This window comes from Convolutriloba macropyga, chromosome 1, assembly GCF_964194025.1.
Source record: "Convolutriloba macropyga chromosome 1, txConMacr16.3, whole genome shotgun sequence".
NCBI lineage: Eukaryota > Metazoa > Xenacoelomorpha > Acoela > Convolutidae > Convolutriloba > Convolutriloba macropyga.
The window spans coordinates 25333101-25348970 of NC_134468.1; the positions used below are offsets into that span (position 1 = coordinate 25333101).

General features: G+C 35.3%; 1 protein-coding gene across 5 annotated transcripts in view; it reads right to left on the reverse strand.

Moving 5' to 3' along the window:
• The window catches only part of LOC142337094 (protein CLEC16A-like), a 107628-nt gene that overhangs the window by 32949 nt on the left and 58809 nt on the right, over window positions 1–15870 (reverse strand). For 4 of the 5 annotated variants that reach the window (XM_075386202.1, XM_075386175.1, XM_075386211.1 and 1 more), the window contains one exon: window positions 8127–8153. The exons of the other annotated variant lie outside the window; for it this stretch is intronic. In XM_075386202.1, coding sequence (XP_075242317.1) covers window positions 8127–8153 — 27 coding nt within the window. The remainder of the gene's footprint in view (window positions 1–8126; window positions 8154–15870) is intronic. 5 annotated transcript variants of the gene reach the window in all.

A 15870-nucleotide genomic window follows, 5' to 3' on the forward strand; every position in this document is an offset into this window, starting at 1 on the left:
GAAATTATTCTAGATTTTAAAAATTATTAAATTTCTAAAACAAGAAACATCCGTAAAAGCAGCTTCAGCTCAGAAAACCTAGCATCTATGATTACGTTGTGGGGGATAGGAAAGGGTCAGAACTAATGTAATTACAAAATTTCTCACCACACCTTGTATTTAGAGTCTGGTAAAGCTTTAAGACAGCTTGAGAGTTTAATCGGGAGTTAAGTACTTGCGGGTTTTAACAACGTACAATATTATTGAGGACGAAAATTTCAACCGATCAGGCCAGAACTCAATCGAGCGAACAATTCCATAAAAGACCAACTGAACCCAAACAATTGCTACAAACTTCGTTTCAGAGCAATTGAAAAGTTTATTTTTCAAAAATTTTTAATGAAGCGCATTATCTGGGAGCCCTTCCAACCAAAAGGTCTAGGTTGAGCTTATTGTGTTTCGCAGTCAGAATAAATATTTGCATCCCCAGAGAAAATACAAAACAAACCTTCTTTATTAAAAACACGATATAAAAAACCTTCGTGGGTGATCTTTACGTATAATTTCTAGTTTATCTGACCAACTCAACCAAAATGTCCTATTTATTCAAGCGTCAAATTATTATCTATATTGGTAATCGAATGCATCTCTGTCATACTTAAACTCTATGCATGAAGAGTCGGCAACGCAAATTCTAAGAACCGCCCTGCATATCATGAGTTTATGTCAAAATAGTTTCGGTGAATTGTATACTTATAGCCGTAAGGCTCTACGAACATGATGCCCTCCGGGCTTTACTTACCTGTTTATCTCGTTTTTGAGGACGAAAAGTCAAAAGGGTCAGACGAAAAATCAGTCACGCAAACACCTCATTAAAAAAGACCACATGACTAATATAATTGCTCCAAATTTCGTTTGAGAGCAATTAAACAAGTTAAAACTTTGGGACTTAGATTCTTCTCCAGAACAAAAAAATGGAAGTAAGTGTCCACAACAATTGATTCACTTATTCAAGAGCAATTTAAAAAGTTTCATATATAGTTCCTAACCCAGCAATTACTACCACTCTGAGACTATTTTAACAAACCCAACATACTACAGCCAAAATTGCTGCAATGAATCTACCAGATGAAATACGAAACTATATGTTAAGGGGGGATTTCTCAGCCAAAAATATTTTTCTACCCGATCAATATCTTTGTTCACAGAAAGACGTGAGTTGTATCATTCCAAAGCCCTTCTAACATAGAATTAATAAGCGAAATATTTTTTTTGAACGCTTATTACGTAATTTGCTTGAGAACAATTTAAAATGTTAACTGATCATCATTTTAATGCTCTTGGAGAAGATATTTTGATGTTTTTAAAGAATAGTTTCGGATGTACGAGTCACGTCAATGTTGAAGAAATTTATTGCATAAAAAGTTGATTAAAAAAATCCTCTTGCTATGAGAACATTAAAAGAAAACAGAAAAGATATCAGGGATCGGTTATCAAAAGTTAATCTGCGCAAAAGTACACGAAACGTAACAAAGTTACACTAAATATGAAGCCAGTGTGATGTATTACTTCAGTGGTTCTCGAGTCAAAGATGTAAAACAACAGGTGAATATTTGAAACTAAATGAATAGTTACCAATGAAAAACTCGACTGAACACTTGCCACATTTCTGCTCTAAAAATTAGAGCAGTCGAGCTTTAATTAATAAAATTGGAGTCAGGCACGCTAATGAAGATGAACCGTGAGTTCAAAATCAGCATATTAGCCCACACAGTAATTAAGCACTGTCCTGCAGTTAATGATGACTGACAACTATCACCTTTTTGGAAATAGACGAAAACTGGTTCTGAAATTAGCCAAAATAAATTATCCCCAGCATATAAAATTTCCTTGAACTCCTTGAACTTTTTCAAAAGCTCAAAGTTCCACCAGTTGAACTGAACTTTTGCATCAGCCAGCAGTAAATAAAAAAAAATAAGAAGCCGGCATAGCAGCTGGAACTGGCCGCTGAAAGGCTTATCCAATGTAATAACTATAGTACCTTTAAACAAGTGAGCCAAAAATTGCGCTAGAAAGTATATATTGAGATACGTTCCACAAAACTGAATTCCATCTCTTGAGCCCACTAGAGGGAACAGTTAATTTTATAAATTTGAAAAATTAACATGTTCAAAAATTAAACATAACCGACGAACGTCCGATCATTTGCTCTCGAATGACTAGTGGGAGATCTATTGCAGTCTGCTTCAGTCAGGAAGGCTGGGGGGGGGGGGGGCAAAAAGCTTCAAATGACGTCATTAGAGGTTATTTTATACCACTATGTATACGTTAGAACAAAATCTTAGTTGCCCCAGGGGAACTAGGATTTTGTTCTCAGCTGCTTTGAGAACCAAAGGGTACGAAGAAGTTGAAATTCTTTTGAAATTGAAATTAACAGTACAATCTTGCAGATAAGTGAAAAAAAAGTTTTTTAAAATATACAGAGTTGAAATAAATCAAACGTCTCCGTCTCCGATAGCGAAGCAGCCGATTATTCATAGTGGATTGATTCAAGCATCAAAAGTTAGACTTCTAATTGAAACCAATTTTTGCAATAAATTTAGTGTTCTAAATTAGGACTAAGTTTAGGGCAAAATAAACTTTTACTACTGTAAGTCCAAGTTCGATCTTTTAAACTTAGCCTTGTGCCAGGAAGTTTTAGTGACCGATGAAATCATAACCTGTGGTCCCTAATGACACCAATCTCGCAGCACTTTTCGTTTGATACTTATCAATTGAAGTAGTATTACAGACAATTGAGTTCGGCTGCTTAAAAAAAATGTGAATGAGAGATATTTAGATCACGCAAAAAGTGTAAAACCATACAAAACTTAAATCAACAAAAACACAGTCGGCAGAATATTGGAAACGACTCGAAAAGTCTAACCAGAAAAGACAAACATCACCAAAATCAGAAATATCGAATCTACTCCGTTTCGCCCGAACCCCCCAACAGCTTAGTGGGCATCTAACATTTACGCCCACAGGCGCACGCGCTAAATTTCACATAGTAGCGTACTATATAACAACACATAAATTGTAATTGTTGGGCATAAAAACACTGGGGGACAGAACACATCCGAAATATCAAAGAAAAAGAAGAAATAACAAAAAAAAAGAATTGACTAATGATAATTATCTGACTGATAAAACTATCGAAAGGGGTTTTTAAAAGCAGACTCAATCCAGTTGAGAAGGAGGGGTTGGTGGTGAATGCTGGATCTGGGTGACCAGGGCGTAGGTACGCAGGGAATAGGTAGTTCTGAGTTAGGTAAATGGGTAGTGTAGTGCGGAGAAATAGCTCGGGAGGAGGGCTAAGTTGGCGGGCGGAGAGGGGGGAGGTAGGTAGTCAGTGGGTGTACATCAAATAAGCAGAGACTAAAAGGAAGAAAATTTCTCGAAATAACCTTTCCACCATAAAAACTACCAGCATCTCCTCATTTCTATATACAGAAAACCAGGCAATTGTAAAAATTTCAAGTTTGAAAAAAATCAATCTTTTAAACTTAGCCTTGTGCAAGGAAGTTTTAGTGACCGATGAAATCATATGCTGTAGTCCCTAAAGAAACCAATCTCGGAGTACATTTCATCTGATACTTATCATTTAATTAGTAGTAGTGATACCGCCAATTGAGTTCAGCTGCTAAAAAATGTGAATGAGAGATATTTAGATCACGCAAGAAGTGTAAAACCATACAGAACTTAAATCAACAAAAACACAGTCGGCAGAATATTGGAAACGACTCGAAAAGTCTAACCAGAAAAGACAAACATCACCAAAATCAGAAATATCGAATCTACTCCGTTTCGCCCGAACCCCCCAACAGCGTAGTGGGCATCTAACATTTACGCCCACAGGCGCACGCGCTAAATTTCACATAGTAGCGTACTATATAACAACACATAAATTGTAATTGTTGGGCATAAAAACAATGGGGGACAGAACACATCCGAAATATCAAAGAAAAAGAAGAAATAACAAAAAAAAGAATTGACTAATGATAATTATCTGACTGATAAAACTATCGAAAGGGGTTTTTAAAAGCAGACTCAATCCAGTTGAGAAGGAGGGGTTGGTGGTGAATGCTGGATCTGGGTGACCAGGGCGTAGGTACGCAGGGAATAGGTAGTTCTGAGTTAGGTAAATGGGTAGTGTAGTGCGGAGAAATAGCTCGGGAGGAGGGCTAAGTTGGCGGGCGGAGAGGGGGGAGGTAGGTAGTCAGTGGGTGTACATCAAATAAGCAGAGACTAAAAGGAAGAAAATTTCTCGAAATAACCTTTCCACCAAAAAAACTACCAGCATCTCCTCATTTCTATATACAGAAAACCAGGCAATTGTAAAAATTCCAAGTTTGAAAAAAAATCAATCTTTTAAACTTAGCCTTGTGCAAGGAAGTTTTAGTGACCGATGAAATCATATGCTGTAGTCCCTAAAAACACCAATCTCGGAGTACTTTTCATCTGATACTTATCATTTAATTAGTAGTAGTGATACCGCCAATTGAGTTCAGCTGCTAAAAAATGTGAATGAGAGATATTTAGATCACGCAAAAAGTGTAAATCCATACAAAACTTAAATAAACAAAAACACAGTCGGCAGAATATTGGAAACGACTCGAAAAGTCTAACCAGAAAAGACAAACATCACCAAAATTAGAAATATCGAATCTATTCCGTTTCGCCCCACCCCCAACAGCTTAGTGGGCACAATATTTACGCCCTCAGGCGCACGTGCTAAATTTCACATAGTAACGTGCTATATATCACGTAAACTGTAATTGTTGGGCATAAAAACACTAGTGGGGGGTGGATGGGGGCAGAAAAGATCTTTAATATCAAAGAAAAACGAGAAACAACAAAAAAAGATAATTGACTAAACAAACCCGGCTGATGGCCGGAAAAAAACCGCCGTTGATTCCCATAACCACGATTGGGATTGAAAGAAGAGAAAATGGGTAAAATGATTTTTGAAAAAAAAACAATATTAAAGTTGCCAATTAGCATTAGAGATGGTATCTAAGACTTATAAGACCCAATTTCGAGTAACGGGCATCTAAAACTGGGCTTTATGGGTTTATCCCCATTATATTTCTGATTTCGTTTTTTGATACCGACTCTGTTTATTTTGAATTGCTTTGCAGAGCAACTGCTGTCTAAAAACCCTTATAGCAGAATGAGGGAAGAGTGAAACTAGCCTAGAGAAGTCAAAAAGATTCCGCGCAAAATGTACAAGCTGTGAACTAAGGTAAAGCGAAAAATTTTTACTCGACGAAGTAAAAATTTTTACTCAAAATTTTTACTCAAAAAAGTAGTAGGACAAGTCCTGACGTACAATTCAAATAATTTTCATTGGGGGAACAAAACCTAGACCTAGAACGGACTATGAGCGAATTGGGAAAACCATTTCTAAAAAACAGATCAAAAACGTTTAAAAAAAACTGAAAACCGATGTCAAAAAGCCGCATGTGAACAAAAAACCACTGCCGGGAAATGGAAATTTGATTCAAAAAAATCTAGGCCTTGAATTAACTATTAATGAATTGGGAAAACCATATAGACAAAAAACGATCCATAAAATCGAAAAACAGTAAAACCAAATAGATTGCCGCGTGTGAACAAAAAACCACCAGCGAGAAAGCGGATTTTTGTTTAAATACCGTTTTCTCGCTTACTTAAAAATAAAGCGAAAAAAACATCACGCCGCAAAACCACTCACTCTTTTGCTCCATTTCCTGTTTTGCCGTGACCAAAATCACTGCAACAATCTGACTTCAAAAATCATGAAAATATGTGAACAGATCTTAAAACATAGCCGCAAGAATTCCGGAAATAACTCGAAGTGGAAATCCATTTAAACTCCATCCCACTACTCATCAGACAAAACGTGCCTCCACTAATTTATGATTATCTTGAAGCCAAACCATAAAACACAAAATTTAAAAATAAAACCAGATTTGTTAAAATATGATAAAATTTCGGATCAAATTTTGTTATAAATTGAAATCCCGAAAAAACTATCTCTACCAAAATTACTTCATCAAAACAATAAGTACTTATTAAAACCACTTATGTGATTTTTTTGTCAAGTATGAGACAAAAAAATGAAAAAAGCTCTTAAAAACAATTTGCAAAAAAAGGTGGAAAATTTAAATATTTTTTAATAATACAAAAGCATAAAAACCCAAAGAAAAAATCCTTTCAGCCAATAGGGTATCCAGATGCTTTCAAAACAATAGACAAGTTATAATAGGCTAAGAAACTTGTCTAAAAACCGAAAAAAAACGAACTGCAAAAAATTAAGGAAAATAGTTCCAATTTTCGCCATTTTTGGTCAAATTTCTCAACAAAAAAATAATTCATATCCACAAAAAACTGTAAACAATTGTTATCTAAAATTTGCTCAAGCAGAAAGGGTCTTTTCTATACCCATTTGAACCAGTAAAACAACAATCGTCCAAAAAAACGCTAAAAATTAGCCCGAAAATCTGCAAAATACATGAAAAATCTCCGAATTCATATGAATTTACAGAAACCTTCAAACCACTACTAAAACCAGCCTAAAATTAAAACAAAATCCTAACCAAAACTCTTAACCAAAAAATGAGAAAAAACGGCTTTAAAATGCCGCTCGTGAACGAAAAAATATTGCCCGCTTACAGTATTTTTTTCACACCTCAATTTCTCGCTCTCTAGAAAACAGCGATATGAACAAAAAACCACTCTCTTTTCGCTCCACTCTTCATTTTCTTCAGCAACAAAATCACTCCAAACTTTTTCACGTGTTTCATTCCAGCTTCAAAATTAACTCCTATAAAATTGATTTAAAAAAGGACTTACTTATCCAATACTCCTCTTCGAGTCGTAAAAAAAGACAGCGCCCAAATACAATTCAAATTCTTTAAATTGTTAAAAAAAACAGGAGCGCTATAATAGCCTGCTGAGAAGCTGAGGCGGCTATTAATGATAATTATCTGACTGATAAAACTATCGAAAGGGTTTTAAAAATAGAGACTCAATCCAGTTGAGAAGGAAGGGTCGGTGGTGAACGCTGAATCTGGGTGACCAGGGCGTAGGTACGCAGGGAATAGGTAGTTCTGTGTTAGGTAAATGGGTAGTGTAGTGCGGAGAAATAGCTCGGGAGGAGGGCTAAGTTGGCGGGCGGAGAGGGGGAGGTAGGTAGTCAGTGGGTGTACATCAAATAAGCAGAGACTAAAGGGAAGAAAATTTCTCGAAATAACCTTTCCACCATAAAAATTACCAGCATCTCCTCATTTCTATATACAGAAAACCAGGCAATTGTTAAAATTCAATGTTAGAAATTTCATATATAGTTCCTAACCCAGCAATTACTACCACTCTGAGACTATTTTAACAAACCCAACATACTACAGCCAAAATTGCTGCAATGAATCTACCAGATGAAATACGAAACTATATGTTAAGGGGGATTTCTCAGCCAAAAATATTTTTCTACGCGATCAATATCTTTGTTCACAGAAAGACGTGAGTTGTATCATTCCAAAGCCCTTCTAACATAGAATTAATAAGCGAAATATTTATTTTGAACGCTTATTACGTAATTCGCTTGAGAACAACTTAAAATGTTAACTGATCATCATTTTAATGCTCTTGGAGAAGATATTTTGATGTTTTTGAAGAATAGTTTCGGATGTACGAGTCACGTCAATGTTGAAGAAATTTATTGCATAAAAAGTTGATTAAAAAAATCCTCTTGCTATGAGAACATTAAAAGAAAACAGAAAAGATATCAGGGATCGGTTATCAAAAGTTAATCTGCGCAAAAGTACACGAAACGTAACAAAGTTACACTAAATATGAAGCCAGTGTGATGTATTACTTCAGTGGTTCTCGAGTCAAAGATGTAAAACAACAGGTGAATATTTGAAACTAAATGAATAGTTACCAATGAAAAACTCGACTGAACACTTGCCACATTTCTGCTCTAAAAATTAGAGCAGTCGAGCTTTAATTAATAAAATTGGAGTCAGGCACGCTAATGAAGATGAACCGTGAGTTCAAAATCAGCATATTAGCCCACACAGTAATTGAGCACTGTCCTGCAGTTAATGATGACTGACAACTATCACCTTTTTGGAAATAGACGAAAACTGGTTCTGAAATTAGCCAAAATAAATTATCCCCAGCATATAAAATTTCCTTGAACTTTTTCAAAAGCTCAAAGTTCCACCAGTTGAACTGAACTTTTGCATCAGCCAGCAGTAAATAAAAAAAATAAGAAGCCGGCATAGCAGCTGGAACTGGCCGCTGAAAGGCTTATCCAATGTAATAACTATAGTACCTTTAAACAAGTGAGCCAAAAATTGCACTAGAAAGTATATATTGAGATACGTTCCACAAAACTGAATTCCATCTCTTGAGCCCACTAGAGGGAACAGTTAATTTTATAAATTTGAAAAATTAACATGTTCAAAAATTAAACATAACCGACGAACGTCCGATCATTTGCTCTCGAACGACTAGTGGGAGATCTATTGCAGTCTGCTTCAGTCAGGAAGGCTGGGGGGCACAAAGCTTCAAATGACGTCATTAGAGGTTATCTTATACCACTATGTATACGTTAGAACAAAATCTTAGTTGCCCCAGGGGAACAAGGATTTTGTTCTCAGCTGCTTTGAGAACCAAAGGGTACGAAGAAGTTGAAATTCTTTTGAAATTGAAATTAACAGTACAATCTTGCAGATAAGTGAAAGAAAAGTTTTTTAAAAATATACAGAGTTGAAATAAATCAAACGTCTCCGTCTCCGATAGCGAAGCAGCCGATTATTTATAGTGGATTGATTCAAGCATCAAAAGTTAGACTTCTAATTGAAACCAATTTTTGCCATAAATTTAGTGTTCTAAATTAGGACTAAGTTTAGGGCACAATAGACTTTTACTACTGTAAGTCCAAGTTCGATCTTTTAAACTTAGCCTTGTGCCAGGAAGTTTTAGTGACCGATGAAATCATAACCTGTGGTCCCTAATGACACCAATCTCGCAGCACTTTTCGTTTGATACTTATCAATTGAAGTAGTATTACAGACAATTGAGTTCGGCTGCTTAAAAAAAATGCGAATGAGAGATATTTAGATCACGCAAGAAGTGTAAAACCATACAAAACTTAAATCAACAAAAACACAGTCGGCAGAATATTGGAAACGACTCGAAAAGTCTAACCAGAAAAGACAAACATCACCAAAATCAGAAATATCGAATCTACTCCGTTTCGCCCGAACCCCCCAACAGCTTAGTGGGCATCTAACATTTACGCCCACAGGCGCACGCGCTAAATTTCACATAGTAACGTACTATATAACAACACATAAATTGTAATTGTTGGGCATAAAAACACTGGGGGACAGAACACATCCGAAATATCAAAGAAAAAGAAGAAATAACAAAAAAAAGAATTGACTAATGATAATTATCTGACTGATAAAACTATCGAAAGGAGTTTTAAAAAAGCAGACTCAATCCAGTTGAGAAGGAGGGGTTGGTGGTGAATGCTGGATCTGGGTGACCAGGGCGTAGAATCTAAAAAATCTAGGCCTAGAATTAACTATTAATGAATTGGGAAAACCATATAGACAAAAAACGATCCACAAAATCGAAAAACAGTAAAACCAAATAGATTGCCGCGTGTGAACAAAAAACCACCAGCGAGAAAGCGGATTTTTGTTAAAATACCGTTTTCTCGCTTACTTAAAAATAAAGCGAAAAAAACATCACGCCGCAAAACAACTCACTCTTTTGCTCCATTTCCTGTTTCGCCGTGACCAAAATCACTGCAACAATCTGACTTCAAAAAACATGAAAATGTGTGAACAGATCTTAAAACATAGCCGCAAGAATTCCGGAAATAACTCGAAGTGGAAATCCATTTAAACTCCATCCCACTACTCATCAGACAAAACGTGCCTCCACTAATTTATGATTATCTTGAAGCCAAACCATAAAACAAAAAATTTAAAAAAAAACCAGATTTGTTAAAATATGATAAAATTTCGGATCAAATTTTGTTATAAATTGAAATCCCGAAATAACTATCTCTACCAAAATTACTTCATCAAAACAATAAGTACTTATTAAAACCACTTATGTGATTTTTTTGTCAAGTATGAGGCAAAAAAATGAAAAAAGCTCTTAAAAACAACTTGCAAAAAAAGGTGGAAAATTTAAATATTTTTTAATAATACAAAAGCATAAAAACCCAAAGAAAAAATCCTTTCAGCCAATAGGGTATACAGATGCTTTCAAAACAATAGACAAGTTATAATAGGCTAAGAAACTTGTCTAAAAACCGAAAAAAAACGAACTGCAAAAAATTAAGGAAAATAGTTCCAATTTTCGCCATTTTTGGTCAAATTTCTCAACAAAAAAATAATTCATATCCACAAAAAACTGTAAACAATTGTTATCTAAAATTTGCTCAAGCAGAAAGGGTCTTTTCTATACCCATTTGAACCAGTAAAACAACAATCGTCCAAAAAAACGCTAAAAATTAGCCCGAAAATCTGCAAAATACATGAAAAATCTCCGAATTCATATGAATTTACAGAAACCTTCAAACCACTACTAAAACCAGCCTAAAATTAAAACAAAATCCTAACCAAAACTCTTAACCAAAAAATGAGAAAAAACGGCTTTAAAATGCCGCTCGTGAACGAAAAAATATTGCCCGCTTACAGTATTTTTTTCACACCTCAATTTCTCGCTCTCTAGAAAACAGCGATATGAACAAAAAACCACTCTCTTTTCGCTCCACTCTTCATTTTCTTCAGCAACAAAATCACTCCAAACTTTTTCACGTGTTTCATTCCAGCTTCAAAATTAACTCCTATAAAATTGATTTAAAAAAGGACTTACTTCTCCAATACTCCTCTTCGAGTCGTAAAAAAAGACAGCGCCCAAATACAATTCAAATTCTTTAAATTGTTAAAAAAACAGGAGCGCTATAATAGCCTGCTGAGAAGCTGAGGCGGCTATTAATGATAATTATCTGACTGATAAAACTATCGAAAGGGTTTTAAAAATAGAGACTCAATCCAGTTGAGAAGGAAGGGTCGGTGGTGAACGCTGGATCTGGGTGACCAGGGCGTAGGTACGCAGGGAATAGGTAGTTCTGTGTTAGGTAAATGGGTAGTGTAGTGCGGAGAAATAGCTCGGGAGGAGGGCTAAGTTGGCGGGCGGAGAGGGGGAGGTAGGTAGTCAGTGGGTGTACATCAAATAAGCAGAGACTAAAGGGAAGAAAATTTCTCGAAATAACCTTTCCACCATAAAAATTACCAGCATCTCCTCATTTCTATATACAGAAAACCAGGCAATTGTTAAAATTCAATGTTTGAAAAAACGAAATCAACGCTCCAAAACAAAAGTCAAATTTCGAAAATAAGGGTGTCAAAGTTCAAGTCATGACAACTCGAGTATTAAAAACCGCATACGTTTACAAATTGCTTTTATCTTCTTAAGAGAGCAATTAATGAAGTACAGCTCGTATTTGTGCTACTTTTAGTCCGCAAACGTCGAGAGACAATAGTTGAACAGTGAGTCTACTAGCAGTATCAACAAAAGAAGCAGACGTGTTTTTCAAATACATTTTTGAAGGCAGAAATGATATGAAAGTTTCTGTTTTGAACCGAGAGCTCCCTTCAATGGACTTAACTCATAAGAGAACATGGTCTTTGAGTTAATTGGGGTTTAGAAATGTTTTTTTATTTAAAATTTTCGGACGTTTATCTTGCAAGATTCTTGTAAGGTGTAAGATTCTTGCAAGGTAAGCGTCGGGATCTTGCAAGATTAGCGTTATTTGCACGAATCTTGCAAGATAAACGTTATTGGCAAGAATCTTGCAAGATTTTGTAAGATAACCATCCCTACTCGTCTAGGGCAGAATTAAAAGTCCTAACTGGTTGAACCAAACAGCAGAAAGCTGAAACGTTTTAGTAGGAAGCTGACCACTGATTTCAAGTGATATTTAGGGAAGATATCAAGTCGTGGGTGGATAAACTCTCAACATTTTTAAGTTTCCTTTAACATCTTCTATAACAATATGATTATCCAATTTTATTGTTTTAAGGATGTAATTTTGCGCTTCCAGAGAGTTTTGAAAAACTGACCAAGAAACAGCTTGGCGGGGAATTGCTAAATTTGCAGGAAAAAAACGTTTACTACCTTCATTTCGTATCTATTCCACTGGTCTCGGCTCAAACACAAATTATCATCCAAGCTTTAAGATGTTTTTTCGAAACTACCAATCACTCTACTGATTTGTGATCATTGCAATCATTCAGTAGAAAAAGTGCACCAGAAATCAAACGCGAAAGTGGTGACTTATGTAAAACGAATAACGAAATCGAAAGGTTAAGACAATTTAAAAACATAGCAATTTAACAAACAAATTAGTTAATAAGTTAAAAGCACAATTAATTTTAGAGAATCAGTCGCATCAAAGTTAGAAAACCACAAACAGATGCCAAAACTCTTACCCCAAAACACACGCCATAGCATACCACGAAACTTAAAAAGTCGAAAAATATATTTTAGCAGTTCTCACGACTGAAAAAAGGCAAGATTCACAAATTCACACAAACAGTTCAGCAACAAACGTTACCTCAGTCACTAAAAGCGTTAGCTAAAAGTTGGAGCCAACAATTTGGCCAACATTAAGCCGCACTAGAATCGTAAAAATGACAAAAAAACAATTTCCATGAATCCAGCCACTAATTCACTTATGCCTCATCATCAGCCCATGGAAATTGTCAATAATTAGAATAAGTGATTAACTAAATCCTCATAAGCAACCAATAGGTTGTCAATAATGAGATTACGCGAGGAGACACAAAAACGCACAACAAAAATAGCAAAACGCAAGAAGTCGCAAATACATTTTGAAAGGTATATTATTAGGACAGCGTAAATTTGAACAGTGTATATATAAGTCAAAGAAAGCAACAGCTATAAACAAAACCAAATAATTTGAGCTTCTAGCATCAGAACGGCCAGTCCTTCATGACCGAGAGAAGACAAGCGTAAACATAAAATTCATTAACATCCGTTGAAAATAATTAGTGTCAAAGTTATAGAAAGTATTAGCTTTGAACTGAAACAATTAAATATTAACTTAATTCCTATACACAGCTTACAAGACCTGTCTCTAATGAGATTGAATGATAAGACAGCAAGAAGAACAACAAATACTCTCACAAAAATTCAATGACAAATTTTAATAAAAAATTCTCTGAAAATTCACTGATAAATAGCAACAGAGTCGCGAAAACGAATACTAAAAACTAAAACCATTATTTTAACAAAAATTCTTACAGTCATAAAAAGCATTAGCTTCGCGGTGATGAATACAAGGATTTGACTAGAATCACCACTCCAACCTGACGTCTCACCAAAAAAGTGAATTTCAAAAGCTCTTAAAAAACAACAGAATCCAAATACTTAATATTCTGACCTAACGTCGGCTATTAATTAACATAAAGATTTAAAGTGCAAAGGTAATATTGTTGAATGAGTTAGGTCACGTATGATCAACATTTGAGCACACTAATGACGTAAAAACTTCAGCTGAGTGAGAAATGACGTCGCGTCCATCAAATCAGTTAGTTAAAGAAGTCGTTCAACAAATTTGACTTTTCAACTTTGCCGGGTGGACAAATGTAAATTTTGATCAGTTTTCGTAGGCAAACAGGCTCCTGTTTCTTTCTAAGGATATAGGGATTACAATCAACACCAACTTATATTAGAAATGTTGACTTATTTAAAAAATGTTTGAGAAGTGGGCATCTAAAAATGTGCCTTATAGGTTTATCCCGTTTCCATTTTCCATTTCAGTTTTCGAAACTGACGCAGTTCAACTTCATTTGCTTTGCAGAGCTACTGCTGTCTGAAAACACTTGCGTCAAAATGAGAAGGAAGTGAAACTAGCCTAAAGAAGTTGAAAAGATCTCACGCGAGGTGTCAAAAAAAGCGGCAAAATGATAAAAAGCGAAAAAAATTGTTCGACGAAGTAAAAACATAAAGGGACAGGACCTGAATTACAATCCAAAAACTACATTTTACAATCCATTTTTCCGGCAACATCAAACTTGAATAGTCAGCAAAGCTTTTGGCAGTAAATGCTCAAACGTAAACCAAAAATCTGAAAACAATTTTTATATTTGCCAAACAAAAGATAGTGTCTTGAAAATAACCGACCCTAAAATCCACACTTTAACAACAGCAGCAGATCCTAGAAATATGAACACGATTAAAAAAACCTTGCCAAAATCGCAATAACGAAAATTCGCAAAAAGTCGGATCCTTTTTGGAAGTTAGTGCCCTAAAACAACAAGTCACCAAAAATAACAATTAAATCTGCAGAACAACTGAAAAATTTCAATACCATCATCTTGTATCCATTACACTAGTACAATGTTCGATTACGAAATATTGTTTTCCAATCTTAAATAGTTTTTTTGGCGATAATTGAATATCGGCTAAAATTTTCGGGCCCTAGAATGCAGGTAAAAACATAACCGACTAACGTCGCGCGATCTGCTCTCAAGCGACCGGTTGACTTCGGTAATAGAATAGACAACTGGGGCTTAAGGATGTTAGTATCAGGGGACGACCGGTGTGTGTGTGTGTGTGTGTGTGTGTGTGTGTGTGTGTGTGTGTGTGTGTGTGTGTGAGGAGGCAGGCGTTAGGGGGCCTAAAACTTTTAAGATTAGGAATTAAGATTAACCCTTCACATCATAAAATTGTCTCATCAAAAGTTTTGGTGAATCACATGCGTAGAGTATAGTACGGCTTAGGGCTCCACGTGAACTTAATGCCCTCCGAGCACTGCCTGTTTATCTCGTTATTGAGGAATTCAAATAGATCAGACAAAAAAGTCGGTCAAGCAAAAAAATCCATTAAAAACACCACTGGACTTATACAATTGCTACAAACTCCGTTAATGAAACAGATAAAAGAACTGAAAAAGTTATCGAAGCCTCTTCATTAATTTGTAATAGAAGTTTCAACAAAAAATAAAGCTTGGTTCAAATTCACTTTGCCGAAAGCTTTTTATTAGGGACCCTATTACACCTATTGAGTTTCTTTTTACCTCAAACTAATTTCAAACATAACCAGAAAATAGCCGCCCTTGATCCCGATGGGGATTGAAACAGAAAAACAAGAGATATAAATCGAAATATTGTTTTCAATTTGTGAAAAATTGTCCCAATTCGGTGTACAGTTTCAGTTAGATTCTATAAATCTACTTAACTCAGCTTCTAAACTAAAGGCTTTTAACTAATGCCAGCTAGCAATCCCTCTAATGATTTGACATCACCTAATGATCGGGCTTTACTCCTTTTCTATCGATTTCTCCCTTCCGACCTTCATGGTATTCACTAAATTGCGTAATGCAAAAGCGAGTGCATTAAAATCCTAGTCAGTAGAAACAGAGTTCGATAATTCAATCAAACGTGAAAGTGATGACTCATGTAAAACGAAAAACGTGATCGAAAGGTAAACATAATTTTAAAACAAAACTAGATTTCTTATTTAAGACTTAGCGTTTTAATAATCACTAAAAAACACTTTAAATAATGGCTGTACCAATCCCTAGCAGGAGTTAAAAAAGCAACAACTTTATGGGAGTCAATAACAAACAAATGAAAAAGGCAAAAGCTGAAAGCAAAATTGACATTTGAAAATCAGTGGCGTGAAAGTATGAAAATTAGATAACCAAATGCCAAAACTCTTAACCACAGCACACCTTAAAACTTTAGTAGTCAAAACAAATATTTTAGCAGCTCTAATGTAATTAAAAATGAAAGTAAGATTCACAAATTC